At 61.9% G+C, this 17,211-nt stretch overlaps 1 protein-coding gene across 3 annotated transcripts in view; it reads right to left on the bottom strand.

The window, feature by feature from the left end:
* Nucleotides 1-3,648, bottom strand: part of VAV2 (vav guanine nucleotide exchange factor 2) — a 145,075-nt gene extending 141,427 nt beyond the window's left edge. The window contains exon 1 of one of the 3 annotated variants that reach the window (XM_082696231.1): nt 2,922-3,648. In XM_082696231.1, coding sequence (XP_082552357.1) covers nt 2,922-3,125 — 204 coding nt within the window. In that variant the 5' untranslated portion in view covers nt 3,126-3,648. The remainder of the gene's footprint in view (nt 1-2,921) is intronic. The other 2 variants (XM_082696222.1, XM_082696223.1) reach the window with 2 other exon arrangements.
* Nucleotides 3,649-17,211: the final 13,563 nt, after the last annotated feature.

The following is a 17,211-nucleotide window of genomic DNA, read 5'->3' as shown; positions in this document are numbered from 1 at the left end:
CAGCGCAGGGGCTCTCTGCTGGCGTCAGCAACCTCAGGACGTCCGCGGCCAAAGCCGCTCCAGACACACAGGATCTCTCGTTAGGATCAGCGATTGCGGCCATACCTAATTATCTTAATTAAACCCAAGGTGGCTTCCAGGCATTTGGAATAAAAAAAAAAAATTAAAGCGCAGCCGGCCGGCTCCAGGAGGGCACGGCGGAGGGGCCTCCCGGCGCTCTGCACGAACACCCGCCAGCCTCCGGCTCTGCACACCGCAGATGCCCCGTAAGTGCACACGCTCTTCTGCTCCTCTGGGGCCAATAACCCAGCTGAGTTCAGCTCAGAGGGAGGGACATTCCCAACGCCATCCTCTGAAAACAGGATGTCACCAGGAGAAGCCGGCACGGGCTTCTGGAATAAGGAGACAACATGGAGGCCTCCGGGCTGGACGGGCGTCCGGCTCTCCAGGACCACGGAGGCCGGAAGGCCCTGCAGACCCGACTCGCCACAGAACACAGGCACCCACCGTGCACCCCATCCTCCCCGTGGAAGCAGACATGCGGCAGGAGCCACAGAACGAAAGTCAGCCAGACGGCTGGAGGAAAGCTTGCGGAATCGAATTCGCTCTGGCAGTCCTACAAGGGAGATTACTTAAGCTCGTGGCCTGGTTTCCCCTCTTCCGACCTGTGTGACCTGAGGCCACCGGATCTGAGCGTCAGCGGCCTCATCTACGAAACAGGAGCGGCGCGGCCTCCCCAGGACCCTCCCCAGTGAGAGAGGGAAGCCCGCACTGTCCTTGGGATCCGAGCATCGGGGACCAACAGGACATCTTTCGTCCCCCGCTCTAGGGATGGCAAGCTCCCTGAATCACAGAGACCGGCCACACCGAGAGGCCCCCGGGCTGTTCTCCCAAACCGGCACGGCCAGACCTGCCAAAGAGAATGATTTCCTTAACTGTGAATATACAGACGGAACCAAGGCGTAGACCCAACGAATACAGGTTCTCACGGCGACAGAAAAACAAAGATGGGGTGACCCACCCCAACCCTTACAAGATGACCGGTGGGCTGAGGTCAGGGAGACCAGCCCTCAGCCTCAGCCAAGACAGTGGTCCCTGCCAGTGTCCGAGGACCCACCTAGAATCACTAACGTCAGCTCTGCGCCGCACTGAGGCCGGTTCCACCTTAACCTCGGGGAACGCTCAGCAGGCAGCATTAAGGCACTTACTACTGCTGTTCCCATTAAACAGATGGGGAAACTGATGCCCCAAAGGTGGTCAACTACCTAGAAGGTGACTTCAGCGAGCACATGTCCACGAAGACACACAGACGCTCGCCCGTCTGCTTCTCCCCAGCACCGAGTCCCCCTTGATACCCTTCACAGGCTGTGACACGGGGGGGCTCAAAAGGACTGTGCTGCTGTCAGGGCTGCTGCCCCCTCGACGACTCTAGGGACCCCAGGACGTCTCTGTACTTCCAGCACAGCAGCTGAGCCAAGCCACCTGCACAGCCGGGGTGCCCCCACTTCCCACGCCCTGCCCAAACCCCAGCTGGGAAAGGGCAGCCCCGGGACCTAGAGGCCAGCCAGGTCCAGCCTCCGTTGTGTGGACCTGCCCACCCCAGGCTGTGTCCCTTAGCCTCAGCCTCTGTGCCAGCCAGCCCGGAAGCCCGCCAGGAGCCAGCAAGCCTGGGCAGCCCCTGCCGTTGACAGCCAAAGGCAGACACTCCCGCCCGTGGCCGGCTCTGCCCTCTGCAATCCTTCCTGTCCTGTTTCTCCGGCCCAGCCCCGTCCCCACCCCCAGCAGAGGACAGAGGGGAGGAAGAGACTCAAGGACTGACGGACTGATGAAAGCACCATGCAGCAGGACGTCTGGCCCGGGGAACTCCGGGTTCCTTGGCATGAGAGAACCTAAGGACAGCGCCGGCATCGGGGGAGCCCTGAGACGGCACCCCTGCACGCAGAGGCTCCCTCAATAGGCCGCCTGCCTCCGGGGCCCTGGGTTGTTATTGCTGAGCGGGACAGCAGCCCCCTACCTCTCAGGGCTCCTCTTTGTCAGCAGCCACCCCCCCTCCCCCCAAGGAGGGGATGCCCTCATCTCCTTGGAAACGCAGTCCCAGCCAAAGGGCAGAGGCCGTGCAGCCCAGCCTGGAAAAGCCGTGACTCACTCCATCCCCCGTTCTCCCAAGCGGGTTTTCCGATGTCACACAGGAACCGCTGTTGTCCACGCGGACTTGCTGTGGGCCACAGAGGAAGGGGCTACAGGGCTACGAGGAAGGTCGATCCTGGACAGGGCTGGCCCCCCCTTGGGCGCCCAGGACCCCTTCACATGGAGCTGGGCGGAGCCAGCGGTGTGACTGGGGAAGGGCCGGCTGGAGCTTCATTCTGCTCAAGTCTCCGCCAAGTTCCCTTTAAGGGGACAGCCAAGCAGCTCCTGCCGCTGCGCAGACATTTTCCTGCCCGCCGGCTGCCACACGCCTCGGCCACGACAAAGGCCACACTTGACGGTGCTGCGGAAGCCAGGGGGCTGCTGCCGCTCCCAGCAAGCGGCCGGGTCCTATCCAAGAGGAGGCGGTCAGCCAAGCCCTCCCGCTCCCTCCGGCCCTCGGGCGACGGCTCCGCGCCTGCCGGTTCCCCAGGCCGCGCCCGGCGGGTCCCCCACGGTCCCGCCACCACGCCACCAAGCCGGGGGACACGACGGCCGACGAGGCCCCCGGGTGTGGCTGGCTCCCCGGGGGGCGGGAGGGACGGGAGAGGGGGCGGCGGCGGCGGGTCCCCCCCCCCCCCCCGTCACCCGGGCGCCGCAGACCCGCCCGGGCCGCTTCCCGGCGGTGCCCACGGGCGGCGGCGGCGCGCCCCGGGCCGGGGGGACTTTGGTCAACTTCGCGCCTCCTAGGGCGCCCCCCCCCCGTCCCCGCGACCGCCTCGCGCCCCGACCCTCACCTGGGACATCTGCGGCCGGAAGTTGATGTCCTTGAGGTCGATGGAGCCGGGGGAGAGGTTGTGCAGCAGCTGGCAGAGCAGGACGCCGTCGCGCAGCGCCTGCGCCAGGTCGAACACCACGGCCGAGGGCCACACGACCCGGTGGTTGGGCGGCAGGACCTTGCAGTCGATGAGCCAGCGGCCGCACTGTCGCCACTGCTCCATGGCGCCCGCGGCGGCCGCTCCGCCGGTCCCGCTCAGGGCAGCGCTCGGGCCGAAGTGCGGCGGCCGCGGGGCATCCCGCCCGCGCGCGCGGGGCTCGGGGGCCGGGGCGGGGCTTCGCGCGGGCGGCCCGGGGTCCCCGCTGCGCCGCCGCGCGTCCCTCCTCTTCCTCCGGCTCCTCGCGGGCCGCCGCTCCCGCCCACGTGCGGCCCCGGGGTGGGCGCCGCGCAGCAGCACGCGGGACCCCCTCACACGCGCGGGCGCCCCCGGGCCCCGGGCCGGGCTCCACGCCGCCCGCCGCCGCAGCGCCCCGCCACCCGCCCCTCCGGGCGCCGCATGCTGCGCTCCGGGCGCCCCGCGGCCGCCGCCGCTCCTGCCCCGCCCGAGACAAAGGGCCGCTGGGTCGCTCGCTCGGCGCGTCCGGGGCCTGGGCCGCCCTCGCCGCCGCCGCTTTGTTCGCCCCGCCCGCGGGCTCCGCGCTCTGCGCCCGGCGCTCGGACTCCGCGGCTCGGCGGCTCCGGGGTTGCGGGGGCGCGGGGGGCGCGGGGGCGCGGCCAGGGGCGGGGCGGGCCGGGGGCGGGGCCGCGCGCGGGCCTGGCGCCGCCCCCACCCCCACTTCCTGCCCCGCCGCCCGCCAAAGTTGCGGAGGGCGGGGGCTGCGGCGCCGCCCCGGGCCGCCCACTCCGTCCGCGGGGCGCAGGGACTTTCGGGGAGCGCTGCGCCCGGGGCGAGCGACCTCGCGGGGCGAGGGAGGGCCGGGTCTCGGTCGCTGCGTTGGCCCTGCGTTCCGCCCGCCGGCGATCGGGCGCTGGCCCCTGTCGCGCTGGGCCCCTCCGCAGGGCCCTTCGGAAAGGACAGATCCAGGAGGGGGCACCGACTGGGCCGAGGGCCCCCGCGTCCCTTCCGTCCATCAAGCCGTCCCGGAGGGATAACTCGAGGCACACACGGGCGGGGGTGCGCCCAGAACCCCCATCCCATCCTCTGCTCTGGCAAAGGACCCGAAAGCAGCCCCCCACCCACCCCAGACCCGGACCTCCGCACGAAGGCCGGGATTCCCCTCCTTTGTGACCCAGAAGCCCGGCCATTTGCAGCTGCCCAGAGGGCAAATCCTGGCGTGTCCGAGATGGAATATGTGAGATTAGTGAGAGAGAGGGCTGGTCAGGAGGCCAGAGCTGCCTGGGCCCTGGGTCCTGTCCGGCCACTGGCTGACTGCAGGGTCCACTGACCCCGCCCTGAACTCCTTCCTGAGCCGCGCCCTGGGGTGGGGGCCGTGTTTTCAGCAACTGGCCTCCCCCGCGACAGGGGCGCGCTTCAAGGACATGAAGAGCCAATCTGGCAATGAAGTGATGTGGACCCTGGCTCAGCTCGGGACCTGTGGGCTCCCATTAGGGGTGTGCTGGACCACCGCCGGCGAGACACAGCCCCCCTCTGAGACTCTAGGCCACGCTGGGGTTGGGGGGAGGCCACCCACCTGGACAATAGTGGTTGAGTTCTGGACCTGTGGCTGTTGGAGCGCCTAGCCCCTCCTCTGCTGGATGCCACCCCCACCTCCTGGTGAGCACAGAGAGGATCCCCCAGGCCTTCTGCAGAGCTCAAACCTGCCCCTTCCCCAACTGAGAAGGAAGCCTGGGGGGGGCAGTCCAGGGTCCAGCCCACAGAGAGAATCAGGAGAGGAGCTGGACTCCCGGATACCCCCAGGTCCTGGGAGGAGTGGTCACAGCCGGAGCCAAACCAGGCCCAGTGGTCAGGGAGCTCCAAGCCACAGTGCAGGTGTTGTTCCTTTGAGGAAGCCACGAAGGAAGGAACCTGCCTCCGCGGGGTGCACTGAGCCTGCGTGGCCTGAGGCATGAGCAGGTAATTCCCCCCAGCATCACCCCAAGAAATTGAACCACGAGACACAGTGGGAACCCCAGCCCCTCCCGCCCCTCTCCGAGAGCCTTGCAGGCACCTTCCCCTTTCACCGCCCCCTCCCCCTGCAGAGCCCGGAGCCCGGAACTCCCCAGAATTGTCTGTGAGGGTCAACAGCACCTCGCAGGGCCTTGGGGCGGAATGGGGCGCCCGCAGCCCTCCATCTGGGGTGCCCTTCATGCCTGTGTCTCTCTCCCGCAGCTTAAGTGCCTCAGCAGAAAAGGGTCTCTGTCCTCACTGCCCTTCATGACCTTTCTGGCTGGGCAGAGACCCAAGATCGGAGCCCAGACCGCTGCTCAGGCTGACCCCACGGACAGTCGCCTGCTGCCCCCTGGTGGGCGCAGAGGGGCATTGTCGCCCCCTGCCTGCCCCGCGGGTCTGGGAAGCTGGGGTTTAGCCTTGAGCATGGTCACCTCCGGAGACTCTGACCTGGTTGCCGTGCGGTCCTGAGCTGGTCGCTGTCTCAGCATTCCCAGTTTCCCATCTGGACTGGGGACGCGTGTATCTCACAGCGCCCTTGCTCTTAACAGGGATGGATGGACGGACGGACGGAAACTTGGTGGAGACTGTCTCCCCGTCTTGGTGTGCGTGTGATGAGCAGGTCCAGACTGTGCCGACTCGAAGCACGGATCAGAAAGAGGGGACCCTGGTCCAGAAAACGCTACTGCCATCCTCATGCCCGGGGACCCAGAGCTGTTGGCCAGGACTGCCTGTGGCGCCCTCCAGAGGGCGGGGGCGGGGAGCACAGCTCCCATCACATCCTGTGGACATGGTGCCCTGGAGACGTGCTCACGGACAAGGAGATGGTGCCCTTGGGGCTGCACCTCAGCATGGCCTGCCTGTAGCACGGCCAGTGATGGCTTCGGTGGGAAGGAGAAGCTCTGGGCAGCCCACAGGAGAGGCGGGGAGCCGGGCCCCGGTCCAGAGGGCAGGGAATGCTGATACCAGCCACGTACCGCAAAGTAGAAGAGGAGGCTCAGAGCCCCTGTCCCCGCCTCACCCACACCGCTGCCCCCTTCCATCCATCCTTGGCCGACAGCAGGGACCCAGGGGACTTGGGTGAGACCCTGTCACTCTCCTGGCCAAAGAGGTGAAAGCGAACTCCTTCCCTAGAAAATCCCCCATGATGTGCCCCCTCCCTGGACGGCTTCACTTCCCGCATGAAGGAAGGGAGCAGCCCCACCCGGCGCGCTCCTACCTCAGGCCTTTCCCCGGGCCACGTCTCCGCCTGGGACCCTCGCCCACAGAGCTCACACCCGCACATTCTCTGCGACCCTCTCCGCCATCCTGACTCGCTGAGCCTCATGCCTCTAGTCAGTGAGACCTGGGGCCACAGGGACCCTTCTGCCCTGTCCCCAGTTCACACCCAGCAGAGCAGACTGGGCTCCGCCCGCGGTAGGAGCTCAGAAAGCACTCACCTAACGAAACACCAAATGAATGAAGCGACAGTTTGGCAGAGCACGGTTTTTATAAGCCCCACAGCTTCTCTCCCGGAAGTCACAGACGTGCGCTCAGTGGATGCCAAGGTTTAGAAACCAGGCTGTGCCATCCATGCTCGGCCGCCTGTTCTAGCAAGGTCTATGAGGATCTTTAACATCAGCACGTGCGTGTGTGACAGCATGCGACGGGCGTAGCCCACTCAGCCGGTTTGGCCCTGACCACACTGGTGATCGTAGCAGATGCCCTGTGTCCTGAGGGCCACGTGGCCAGCTCGGTCCCAGCACCAGGCCTCCCCTGCGCCTGGCACCTGCTGCTGGGAGGGGTTTCCACTCCGGGACTGTCTGCTGTTCCTCAGCCGACTGATTTGGGCGGGTGGGTGAGGAGGGAAGGTGCTGCGGTGTCTGCAACACCCAGACACTGAGTCCGCCACGGACGGCAGGCCTTGAAGACACACACACACGCACACACACAGCCCATTGCAGAAACGGGGCGGTGGTCTGGCAAGAGCATCCAGATGACCGGAAAGTAGCTGCTGGGAGACACCTTGTATCCCGGCTGAAGTGGGGGGAGCTGGTAGGGGGCACCTCCCAGGAGCCTGGTGGCTGTCGAGTCCCTGGGCGTCCCGGAGAGGAGGCCTGTGGAGGCTGAGCTGAGCTGAGCCGGGCTTCCGGCTCCTGGGGCTCTCCCGGGACAGTAAGTCGTGCAGGGAAGGGCGGCCCAGTTGCGGTCGGTGGGGGGGGGACACCCCACGAGCCCAGCAGGCTCTGCACGGAGGCACCTCCGCTCTAGCAGGGAGGCCCTCGGACCAGACCTGCCCTGGAGGTGAAGTCACAGGACTTGCCAGGCTTGAATCCCCGTCTGAACAGGGACACTGTCTCCTGTGGTGCCTCTAGCCAAGGGCTTTCCTTTCCCTTCTGGTTGATTCCATGGGTCCAGGTGGCAGTGCAGGGGGAGTCTACCCTCACGAAGCCCCCGGACTCCTACAGAGGCGTCCTCCTCGGCTGGAGCTCGGAAGGGGAACAGCGCGTCTTCCTACGCTGCACACGGGGTGTGCCGGGCCCTGGAAGGAGCGGGGGGCTCTCTGCCCGTCCGGACACCCGAGACCTCTCCCTTCCGCACAGGCCTCCTCGGAGAGCCACACGCAGCCCAACCGGGGCTCTCTCCGCCCGACTGCCAGCCAGCGCCCGGAGCTGCCGCAGGGTCCCCATGCTTCTCCTCAACAGGACCAAGGCTCAGGGGGCCTATTCCGTAAGGCGGGGCCCCAGACACATGCAAGACTTGTTCTGCAAAGGCCTCCACAGAAGCTGGGGGCCGCCTACCTGCTCTCAGCCATGCACGCACCCCTGCTTCCCTCCCTGCATCCTGCCGGCCCTCTCTCCGGGCCCCACTCATCCTGCCCCTCCTCCCTCCACCCCTCCACCCCCTACCCCCATCCCTCCGACTTCCTTTTTCCAGGGGGTTGTGTCCCTGGACTGGGTGAGGGACTAGTTCTCGTGGCCGAAACCCCATGAACACACAGTTTGCAAATTCCATTTGTGGTTACATCATGCAAATTCAGCTGTCACCATTTCCTGGGAAAGTATAGGTGTAGAAAAAGACCATCTGGCCTGCCGTGGACTCCGATTACGCCCCACTGGGTTGTTGGGTGTGGGTTTTCTCACGTTACGTCGAAAAAGGCACAACACGGACTTGACGCGGCTTGTGGTTTCAACGATCACAATTAAGTGCAAGGCCATAGATTGGACCCCGGACCGATTGCCAGATGGCCCCCCTGAGACTGGTCTAAGGACATTGCTGGGGGTCCTCCCAAGAGGGGCTGTGAGCTCTGGGGGACGAGCTGCTGCTCCAGGCTCTCAGGAAGGAGGAAGTGTCGCCAGGACTTCCACCATTTGTAGGCATGAAACCAAGAAGTAGGGATTTGGGGGAGATTCTGGATTTCCGCGGAGCCCTCATCGGAGCACTCATGGTCACCTGCAGGAAGGACGGAGGTGGACCCCCAGGCCGTGGCGGGGAAGATGCGGGCCCCGTGCAGCTGGGTTATGGGACCTGAGGGCTGACCGGGTGCCTGCTGCCACCGAACGTGCTTCTCCGCAGGCTCGGCTGTGACACTCTGGCCAAGTCTGCTGCCAATACTGCCGTTCATGCTGCCCTTGGACCTGGGCCCCTCTGACCCTCCCGCAGCCCTACCCCTCTCGGGAAACTAAGACAGCAAGGGGAGGTGCCTGCTAGACCCCCCCATAGGCCACAGCACAAGTGTTCTGAATCTAGAACAATCCCCATAAGCAACCTGTACCCGTTAGCTGTCATCCCCAATGGACCGCCTGGCCCAGACCCGGACGGTCCTTATCAACGGAACCACGATGTGCCACCCTCGGACCTGGCTTCTCTGGGTCGGCAGGATGCCAAGGTTCCCAGAGCTGTGGCCGGGGTGGGGGAGCCCTTCACACCTCCCTACACTGTACGTGGAATCCATGTTGATAATATGTTGTATTTAAGCCAACATATCTGAAATATTACCACTTCGGCATGGAATCCACCTAAAAACATGTGAAGGCGATGTTTTACATTCCCGTTTCCCTGCCAGAGTATTCCGGCGGGGGCGTGTCCCTGACCCTGACCGCCTGCGTCAGCTTGACCACACCCACCGTCCGGGCGAAACTCCTCATCGTGGAGAAAGCAGATTCGATATCCAGTCGTCTCGAATATACTTAGAAGTTTGCCAAAAACAGGGGCGCCCGGGGGGCGTCTGCCTTCGGCTCCAGTCGTGATCCCGGGGTCCTGGGACCGAGCCCTGCGTGGAGCTTCCTGCTCGACAGGGAGTCTGCTTCCCCCCTCCCACTCCCCCTGCTTTGTTCCCTCTCTTGCTATGTCTCTGTCTAATAAAGAAAGAAATCTTTTTTAAAAAGAAGAGGAAGAAGAAGTTTGCCGAAAATGAAACTGAGTATCGAATTGTAAGTTGATTACAAGGACCGCGAGTGAAAATTCCATCCCTCAGTGTGGGGAGCCGCAGTGAAGCCACAGAGGCCACGCATGGCCCGGCCCCGCTCCCCGCGCCGTGGGACGCTGCAGGAGGCAGGAAGCTACAGCTCCCTCCCCTGTGAGGTGGGCATCGCAAGACGCCCCCGGGGGGCTCTCTGGGATGCAGGGCGGCCCCCCCATCAGGGTGTGCAGGGACCAGCTAGCATGGCGACTCTCAGTCATCTTGGAACCAGGCAGACTGGTGGGTCCCTGGGAGACTTGTCACAAGAGCCAGGCCCCAGTGCGTGTTCTAGGAGCTGAGTGTGGTTGTGCCTCACACCACCCCGAGGCTTGACCACATCTTCCTGGCCTGTCCTCGGCACCTGACCCCTGCACCTGACTTCTCTCTTCCACCCGACCCCAGCGGGAGGGACCTTTCGAACCCGCGAGGCTCCACGCTGCTCAAAACCCACCCTGTGCCCACAAGAAAACTTGCACACCCGCGTGTGCAAGAGCACTCGTCCCAGTCCCCAGCGGGTGGACACAGCCCGCACGTCCCCCGACAGATGAGTGGCTAGCACGTGTGTGCATCCATACCACGGGACGTTACTCAGCCGTCAAGGGGGCGCCGCTCTGACATACGCTACAGCAGGGACCAACTTCTAGAACCTCATGCCGTGTGGAAAAAGCCAGACACCAAAGGTTACATGCTGTAGGACTCCATTCGTACGAGGTGCCCTGAATCCGTAAATCCATGAACAGGAAGGAGCACAGTGGGCGCCAGGGGCTGGGGGAGGGACGGGGGTCCGTGTGCAAGATGAGAAAGTTCCGGAGACAGCAGCAGGAACGTGCCCCGTGCCGCTGCGCTGAGCACTCACGTGTCTCACCAGTGGTTTAAACCACGGCACGGCACGGATACAGCACCACACGCGCGGCCAGAGGACAGAGGTCCCCGCGTGTGCCCCAGCGAGGATGAAGCTAGGACATATCGTGCTCCGTGGGAGAAGCCAGCCCCGAAAAGCCATGTTACATGACCCCACGTACAGGAAATGTCCGCCACGGCCAAGTCCAGACACAGTGGGTGTTGGTCAGTGGTGGTCTGGGGCTGGGGCCATGGGAAATGCCGAGTGACCGCCTGTGGCTACAGGGGTCCCTGGAGGGGTGATGAGAATGCTCTAAAATTGACTCTGGCGGTGGTCGTCCGACTCCGCGAGTGGGCTAAAAGCTAGGACCCTGTGCCCTTTAAACGGGAGGGGGTGTTGCACAGAATTATGTCTCAATTAAGCTATTATTCCTAAAAACAAACAAAGACCCCCTTGGCTCCCCCTGCCTTCTGCGCACAACCAGCCTCCCGGGCACGATTTCCAAAGCCCCCTGCCCCCATTAGAGCCCCTCAGTCTAACCTGTGCCCCCCTCCTAACCACCGCCCCAAACCCCAGCCACAGACTTAGGCGTTGTAACTTTGACCTGCCCCAGCCCCAGCCCACCACAAGCGTCTCCAGCCGCGGCCCCCGGGAGCCTGGTCGGCTCATGACCCCGCCCCCTCCCACCCCAGCCTGGTCGGCTCATGACCCCGCCCCCACCAGCCCCTCCCTCGGGGGAATCTCCTGCCGCCTCAGTCCCGCTTCCTCTGGAGATGTCCCCCGGGCGTGGGTGGACTCCTCTGGGTCTGGCTTGCGGGCTCCCCTTCTTCATGCTGCTACCAGGACCCGGCCCTGCGCCCCACGTGAACTCATCCCTTCGCCCAGCCACACCCCCCCGCCACGCCCCGCCACCCCCTGCCATCATGCATTCGCCCACCATCCCCCACCCCCATCCCCCACCCACCCAGCAAACAGTTCCTGAGCACCCACCCAGCACGTGGCGCGTCCCCAGGAGGATGTACCTGGCCGGGGATTAACACCCTCGGGCAGGAGCTCTCAGAAAGACTCACCTTCCCTCCCGCCCTGGCCTGTGTGTCCTCCTTGCCCACCCTCCAGAGTCAAGACACAGGTCAAAGGCTTCACGGTCCACCCCGTCTGGGCAGCCTGGGGCATCATGACCAGCGCTCACCTCGGCTCCCGGGGCCCAGACCCTTGATTTTCCTTGTCGTCTCCGTCGGGACGGGTCCTTGCACCCACAGGTGCCACCCGGGCGGGCCCAGCTGTGCCCGGCTCCTCTGCCATGGCCGGAGAGGCACAATAGCACCTTGGAGCCCGCGGCTGGGAGTGGCCTGCCTTTCATTTCAAGCAAAACAGACGCTGCTCTCCACCGTGCTCCCCGCACACCTGGGGCTGTCCCGCTCCCCGCCCCTGCACCCATCCTTGGGGCCGGGAGGTGTCCCAGGAAGCAGACTCTAGACTCTAGCGTGCTGGCACGGACCAGATCGCCCCAGCCATCGGAGCCCCCCCTGTGCTGGCACTGAGTGCTGTCCTGAGAGTTCCTGGCCCAGGGGGAGCGAGCTCCAGAACTTTCTCTGCTGGTAAACTGGGGTGGGACAGACACCTATGGGAAGAAAATGTCCTGGGGGGCAGGGACTCAGCTGCTCCAAAGCCGGGGTGACAGCCACGACCAGAACCCCGGCAGCGGATGCAGGCGGCTGGGAAGGAGCTGGAGGACGTCGACGGACCGTGGAGCGGGTCAGCCGCCCACTCAAGGCCACGGCTGGAGCAGCGATTCAAAGCACAGATTAGGAGGCCGGCGGCCCTGTCGCTGTAAGGCAGAGAGGAGGGCCTCCAGGGAAGGCTGAGTGTTCCCACAGGTCTCCCCGTCAGGAGTGGGGCCTGATTGGGAGGACCGAGGCCAAGCACCTTGGAGGTGGGACAGCTGGGGCGACCCACTGCAAACTTGGCCCCGGTCCCCGGGCTCCCTCTGGAACCTCTGGACTGGCAGAAGGGGCCACGCTCCGTGCCGAAGGCCAGCCAGCCTCTCCCCTGTCTCCGCAGAGACCTCACGTCTGCTTCCAGCCGAAGGCATCCGGCAGCCTCGGGCTAGCGGTCTCTGTCTTGGACGAAAATGGAGGAATCTTGGCTTTTTATTTTCTTCCTTCAAAAGTCACTTTGGGGGCGCCTGGGTGGCTCAGTGGGTTAAGCCTCTGCCTTCGGCTCAGGTCATGATCCCAGGGTCCTGGGATCGAGCCCCGCATCGGGCTTTCTGCTCTGCGGGGAGCCTGCTTCCCTCTCTCTGCCTGCCTCTCTGCCTGCTTGTGATCTCTCTGTCAAATAAATAAATAAAATCTTAAAAAAAAAAAAAAAAGTCACTTTGGAAGTGTCACGCACCATGGCCATTCACTGCTCTGGGGCACGGTCCCTTGGTCCTCCCGAGCCTTTCCCAGAGCTCGGCACCCCGGGTGGCCACAGGAGCCGGCGTGCGCAGCTGTGGGCTCTTCTGTCCTGTTCTCTGAGACAAGCTGTATCCGCGTCGCCTTGAGCCACAGCCTGACCAAATAGCCCGTCCCATATGGCCTCCGTTTTTCCTGCACCGATTTCCAGGTTAGGGTTTAGAGCGGGCTGCGTGGTGGACCCCCAAAGATATGTCCACATCCAGTCCCTGAGGCCCCTGACCTTTTTCAGAACGGGGGCCTTTGAGCGCTGAGCGGCTCCACTGGTGACGTGTCTGGTTCTTGGTTCCCGCTCAGGTCACGATCTCGGGGTCATGAGATCGAGCCCCACATCAGGCTCAGCACTGGGTGTGGGGCCTGCTTGAGGTTCTCTCTCTCCCTCTGCCCCTCCCCTGCCCTCACTGGCGTGCTCGCTCTCTCTCTCCAAAAAGGTGGGAGAGGGATCTTTGGTGTAACTAACTGACACTCTGGACAAGAGGAGATCATCCTGGATTAACTGGGACCGAAATCTGGTGGCGAGCGTCCTTACTAGAGACACGCAGGAGGGAGAGGCCACGTGAAGGCTGAGGCGGCCGTCCGGGTGATATGGCCACGGCCACGGCCATGGAAGGTGGGGCATACTGGGGACCACGGAAGCGTGGAACAGACTCTTTCCCCCAGAGCTTCTAGGCAGAGTGAGGTCCTGCCAGCAGCTGGGTTTCCTCCTGGTCATGTGGGGGAAATCTATTTTTTTTTAAGATTTTATTTATTTATTTGGCAGACAGAGATCACAGGTAGGCAGAGAGGCAGGCAGAGAGAGAGAGGAGGAAGCAGGATCCTCACTGAGCAGAGAGCCCGATGCGGGGCTCGATCCCAGGACCCTGAGACCACGACCTGAGCCGAAGGCAGAGGCTTTAACCCATGGAGCCGCCCAGGTGTCCCATTTTTTAAAAAAAGATTTTATTTACTTATTTGACAGAGAGAGAGACAGTGAGAGAGAAAACATGAGCAGGGGGAGTGGGCGAGGGAGAGGCAGGCTTGCCACTCAGCAGGGAGCCTGATGCGGGGCTCGATCCCAGGACCCTGGGATCATGACTTGAGCCAAAGGCAGACACCTAAGCTCTGAGCCAGGCGCCCCACGTGTGGGAAAGCTTGAGCCTCAAACCCAGTATGAGTGCAACTGGTTGAAAGATATTGACTAGAAATTCATGAAGTCATACTGCTATTTAAAAAAACCCCAGACCCTGCTTTTTAAAAATTCCCTGTGGAGGCTGGTAGCGCATCACCCCCATTCTTCTGAAGACTGCCAGGTAAAGGGAAAGAAGAAAAGAAGGCATTTATTCGGCATTTCCCACATGAACCATATTTCAAGACAGCCAAACAGTTGAGGAAGAGAGCTCGTTCCTGTGGAAGAATTCCAGAAGTAAAGTTAGACTCAGAGAATCGACGATTTCCAACCTTAATGATCGGTGGTGGCAGGTTACCATGATCCTGTGCGCGAGGGATGGGGAAATCTGGGAGGGGCAGCCCAGGCTGCTGAGACCCCAAGGCCCTGGTCCATCTTAATCCTGAAAGACAGGAGCACCCGGGAGGCTCGTTGATTAAGCGTCCAACTGTTGATCTCAGCCCAGGTCTTGTTCTCGGGGTCGGCCAAATCCAGAACCCGGATTCGCCTACAGAACATGGGACCCGGCTTCTTCCACAGTTACAGGGCAAGGAGGCAACCGCCGGAGCGAAGGCGTTATGGAGGAGGAGAGAAGTTGAGAGACATGCAGCCAAACTAGTTCAGCCAAATGTTCAGATCCTGTTTCCAACAGATTAAATACGTTATGGCATCCTCGGATCACCTGGGAGCTCTACGACCATTGAGCAAACGTCCGCGAGCCATGAGTGACCGCCACCGGAGAGGTGATCTGCCACGGCGGTGACAGATGAAAGCACCAGCGTGTTTGTAGGTGGGAGAACGTGACTTCTGGCCTTAACTGGTGTCTGCTTTCTCACCCTCTATAATTAGCTTCCTTCGAAAAACCTTCTTCTCTGAGATATGACACGCGGGGCTGTGCCCACAGCCAGTGTGCGGCTTAGGGCGGCGTTATAGTAGAAGACTGTAAGTAACCAGCGCCGGGTCACGAGACAGCGCTTGGAGGCGACCCCGTGGTCCTCCGCCTTTTTCCCGTGCTCTCCTCTCCCTCCCCCTACAAGCTGGCATCTGCGAGGCTCACTCACTTTTTTTTTTTTTTGTACTTTTACCATCGAAATATGCAACCCGAAAGGCTATAATTAGTGCCTCTTTCTGAATGTTGCATAAGTGGAATCATTTAGTAGAGTGTTTTAGGGTGTGGGCTAGCTTCTTTGCCCTCCGTGGTTACGCTCATTTGTGGGTCCACGTGGACTACGGCTCATTCATGGTCAGGGTTGCGTGGTACGGGACTCCTCAGAGTCTAAGGAGTCTTTCCCTCTGTCTGAGAACAGGACGCCGGTCCGCTTCTAGTTTTAAGCTCTGAAGGCTCAGGGCTGCTGTGTGCAAACTTCCCAGTGGGCACAGATGCCCGCGGCTTCCCTGGGTGGGCCAGATTGTGTCGGTGCGCACAGGCAGGGCGGGCCACTCGCAGCGTCCACGCCGCTGGCGTCGCCGGCACATGAATGGGTCAATCTCATTTGCTCTTAGACATTCCTGTGGATATGGTGGTCTCACACTGTGATCTTCATTTGGATTTTTTTTCTTTTTCTTTTCTTTTTAAGATTTTATTTTTAAGTCATCTCTCCACCCAATGTGGGGCTCGAACTCACAACCCCGAGATCAGGATCCGCACACGCCACTGACTGAGCCAGTCGGGCACCCCTTAGTTTGGATTTTCTTGATTATTATTATTTTTTAAAGATTTTATTTATTTATTTGACAGAGGGAGATCACAAGCAGACGGAGAGGCAGGCAGAGAGACAGAGGGAAGCAGGCTCCCCACTGAGCAGAGAGCCCGACGTGGGACTCGATCCCAGGACCCCGAGACCATGACCCGAGCCGAACGCAGCGGCCTAACCCACTGAGCCACCCAGGCGCCCCACTGATTATCATTTTTTTAAACTGCTGACTCATCTCCTTCTCTTCTTAAATTGCAGGAGCTCGTTCCATATCCCGGACGTGAGACGTGCCCCAGCGGGAGGGATGGACGTTAGGCTCAGCCCACTCCACCGACCTCCACCACCAGCGCTGACCTGTGTAGTGCCATTGGGGGTGGGGAGGTGCTCATCCGCCGATAGCCAAGCTCAGTGCTGGACCCTCCTTATGATGCCATCACACAGGGGCCAGCCAGCCAAGCGGTGACAGGCTTCCTACACTGGACCGGTCTACCGTGGAGGGGACAGGCGTTCCATCTGTCTCGCTGAAGTAGATACTGATTCTCGATGTGGATTGGCTTTTCCTGCCCTTCATTCTGCTGCCAGCACAACTGTCCATATCCATGGAGCTGGGCAGGCCATCATGTTTCCCACACAATAGCGCTCCTGAGCTCATTCCTGAACAGAAGAAGGCCAGATAGTGGGCTCGTGCTCATGGAATTCACTGGTCGTAGCTGCACCCCATCCCCCAGAAGTGCCCGCCTTCTACTGAGCGGGGTGGCCCACCGAGGACACGGTTAGAGCACCACTTGGGAGCAACGCCATGGAAGTTTGAGGTCCTCGTTCACAGATTCAGGTGTGTGCTTTGAACCGGAGACAGACACAAGGTGCTGTCTCCCCACGGCCACACGGCTGGTCTCCAGGACCCAAAGGGCACAAAGGGCAGCAGAGCTCCTCTGACCTCTAATAAGGCTTCACAGTGCTTTTTTTTTTTTTTTTTTAAGATTTTATTTATTTGACAGAGATCACAAGTAGGCAGAGAGGCAGGCAGAGAGAGAGGGGGAAGCAGGCTCCCCACTGAGCAGAGAGCCCCGATGTAGGGCTTGATCCCAGGACCCTGAGACCATGACCTGAGCCGAAGGCAGAGGCTTAACCCACTGAGCCACCCAGGCGCCCCAGCAGTTTAGCATTTCTGCTGCCCGAAGTAGAAGTGAATAGAAAGCTACCACAAAATAAATAAGAAAGAGCGTCAAAGGCTCATGCCCTCTGGGAATGAAGGTATAAGTCGCCCAGTAGTTAAAGAAACCTCGCCTAGCTGAGATGCTGCTGAGGGCAGAGCGGTCTTGGACAGAGCCGGTGCAGCAGCAGCACGTGACAGCCCCCCATGCTTCTCCCCCCTCCCGCTAACCCGCTCATGCCCCTTATTATTTTCAGGACCTATTGTTGGAAGTGAACTTTGCAACTGTGTTTCAGGGAGGATATTCAGAGGGAAGGAGACCCTAACCGGAAAGGTCTGTTGGGATGTTGCATCTCCTCCACGCGGGCAGGGGGCCAGACTGTCTCACTCTAGTATGAAAGAGAGTGGCATCATCTCAGGCTCTTAGTAGAGCTGGGTTTGGGGGTTCTGCTTCTGTTGTATGGAGTTCCACT

This window comes from Mustela nivalis, assembly GCF_964662115.1.
Source record: "Mustela nivalis genome assembly, chromosome: 13".
Lineage (NCBI taxonomy): Eukaryota > Metazoa > Chordata > Mammalia > Carnivora > Mustelidae > Mustela > Mustela nivalis.
This window is presented reverse-complemented; position numbering and strand designations above follow the sequence as displayed.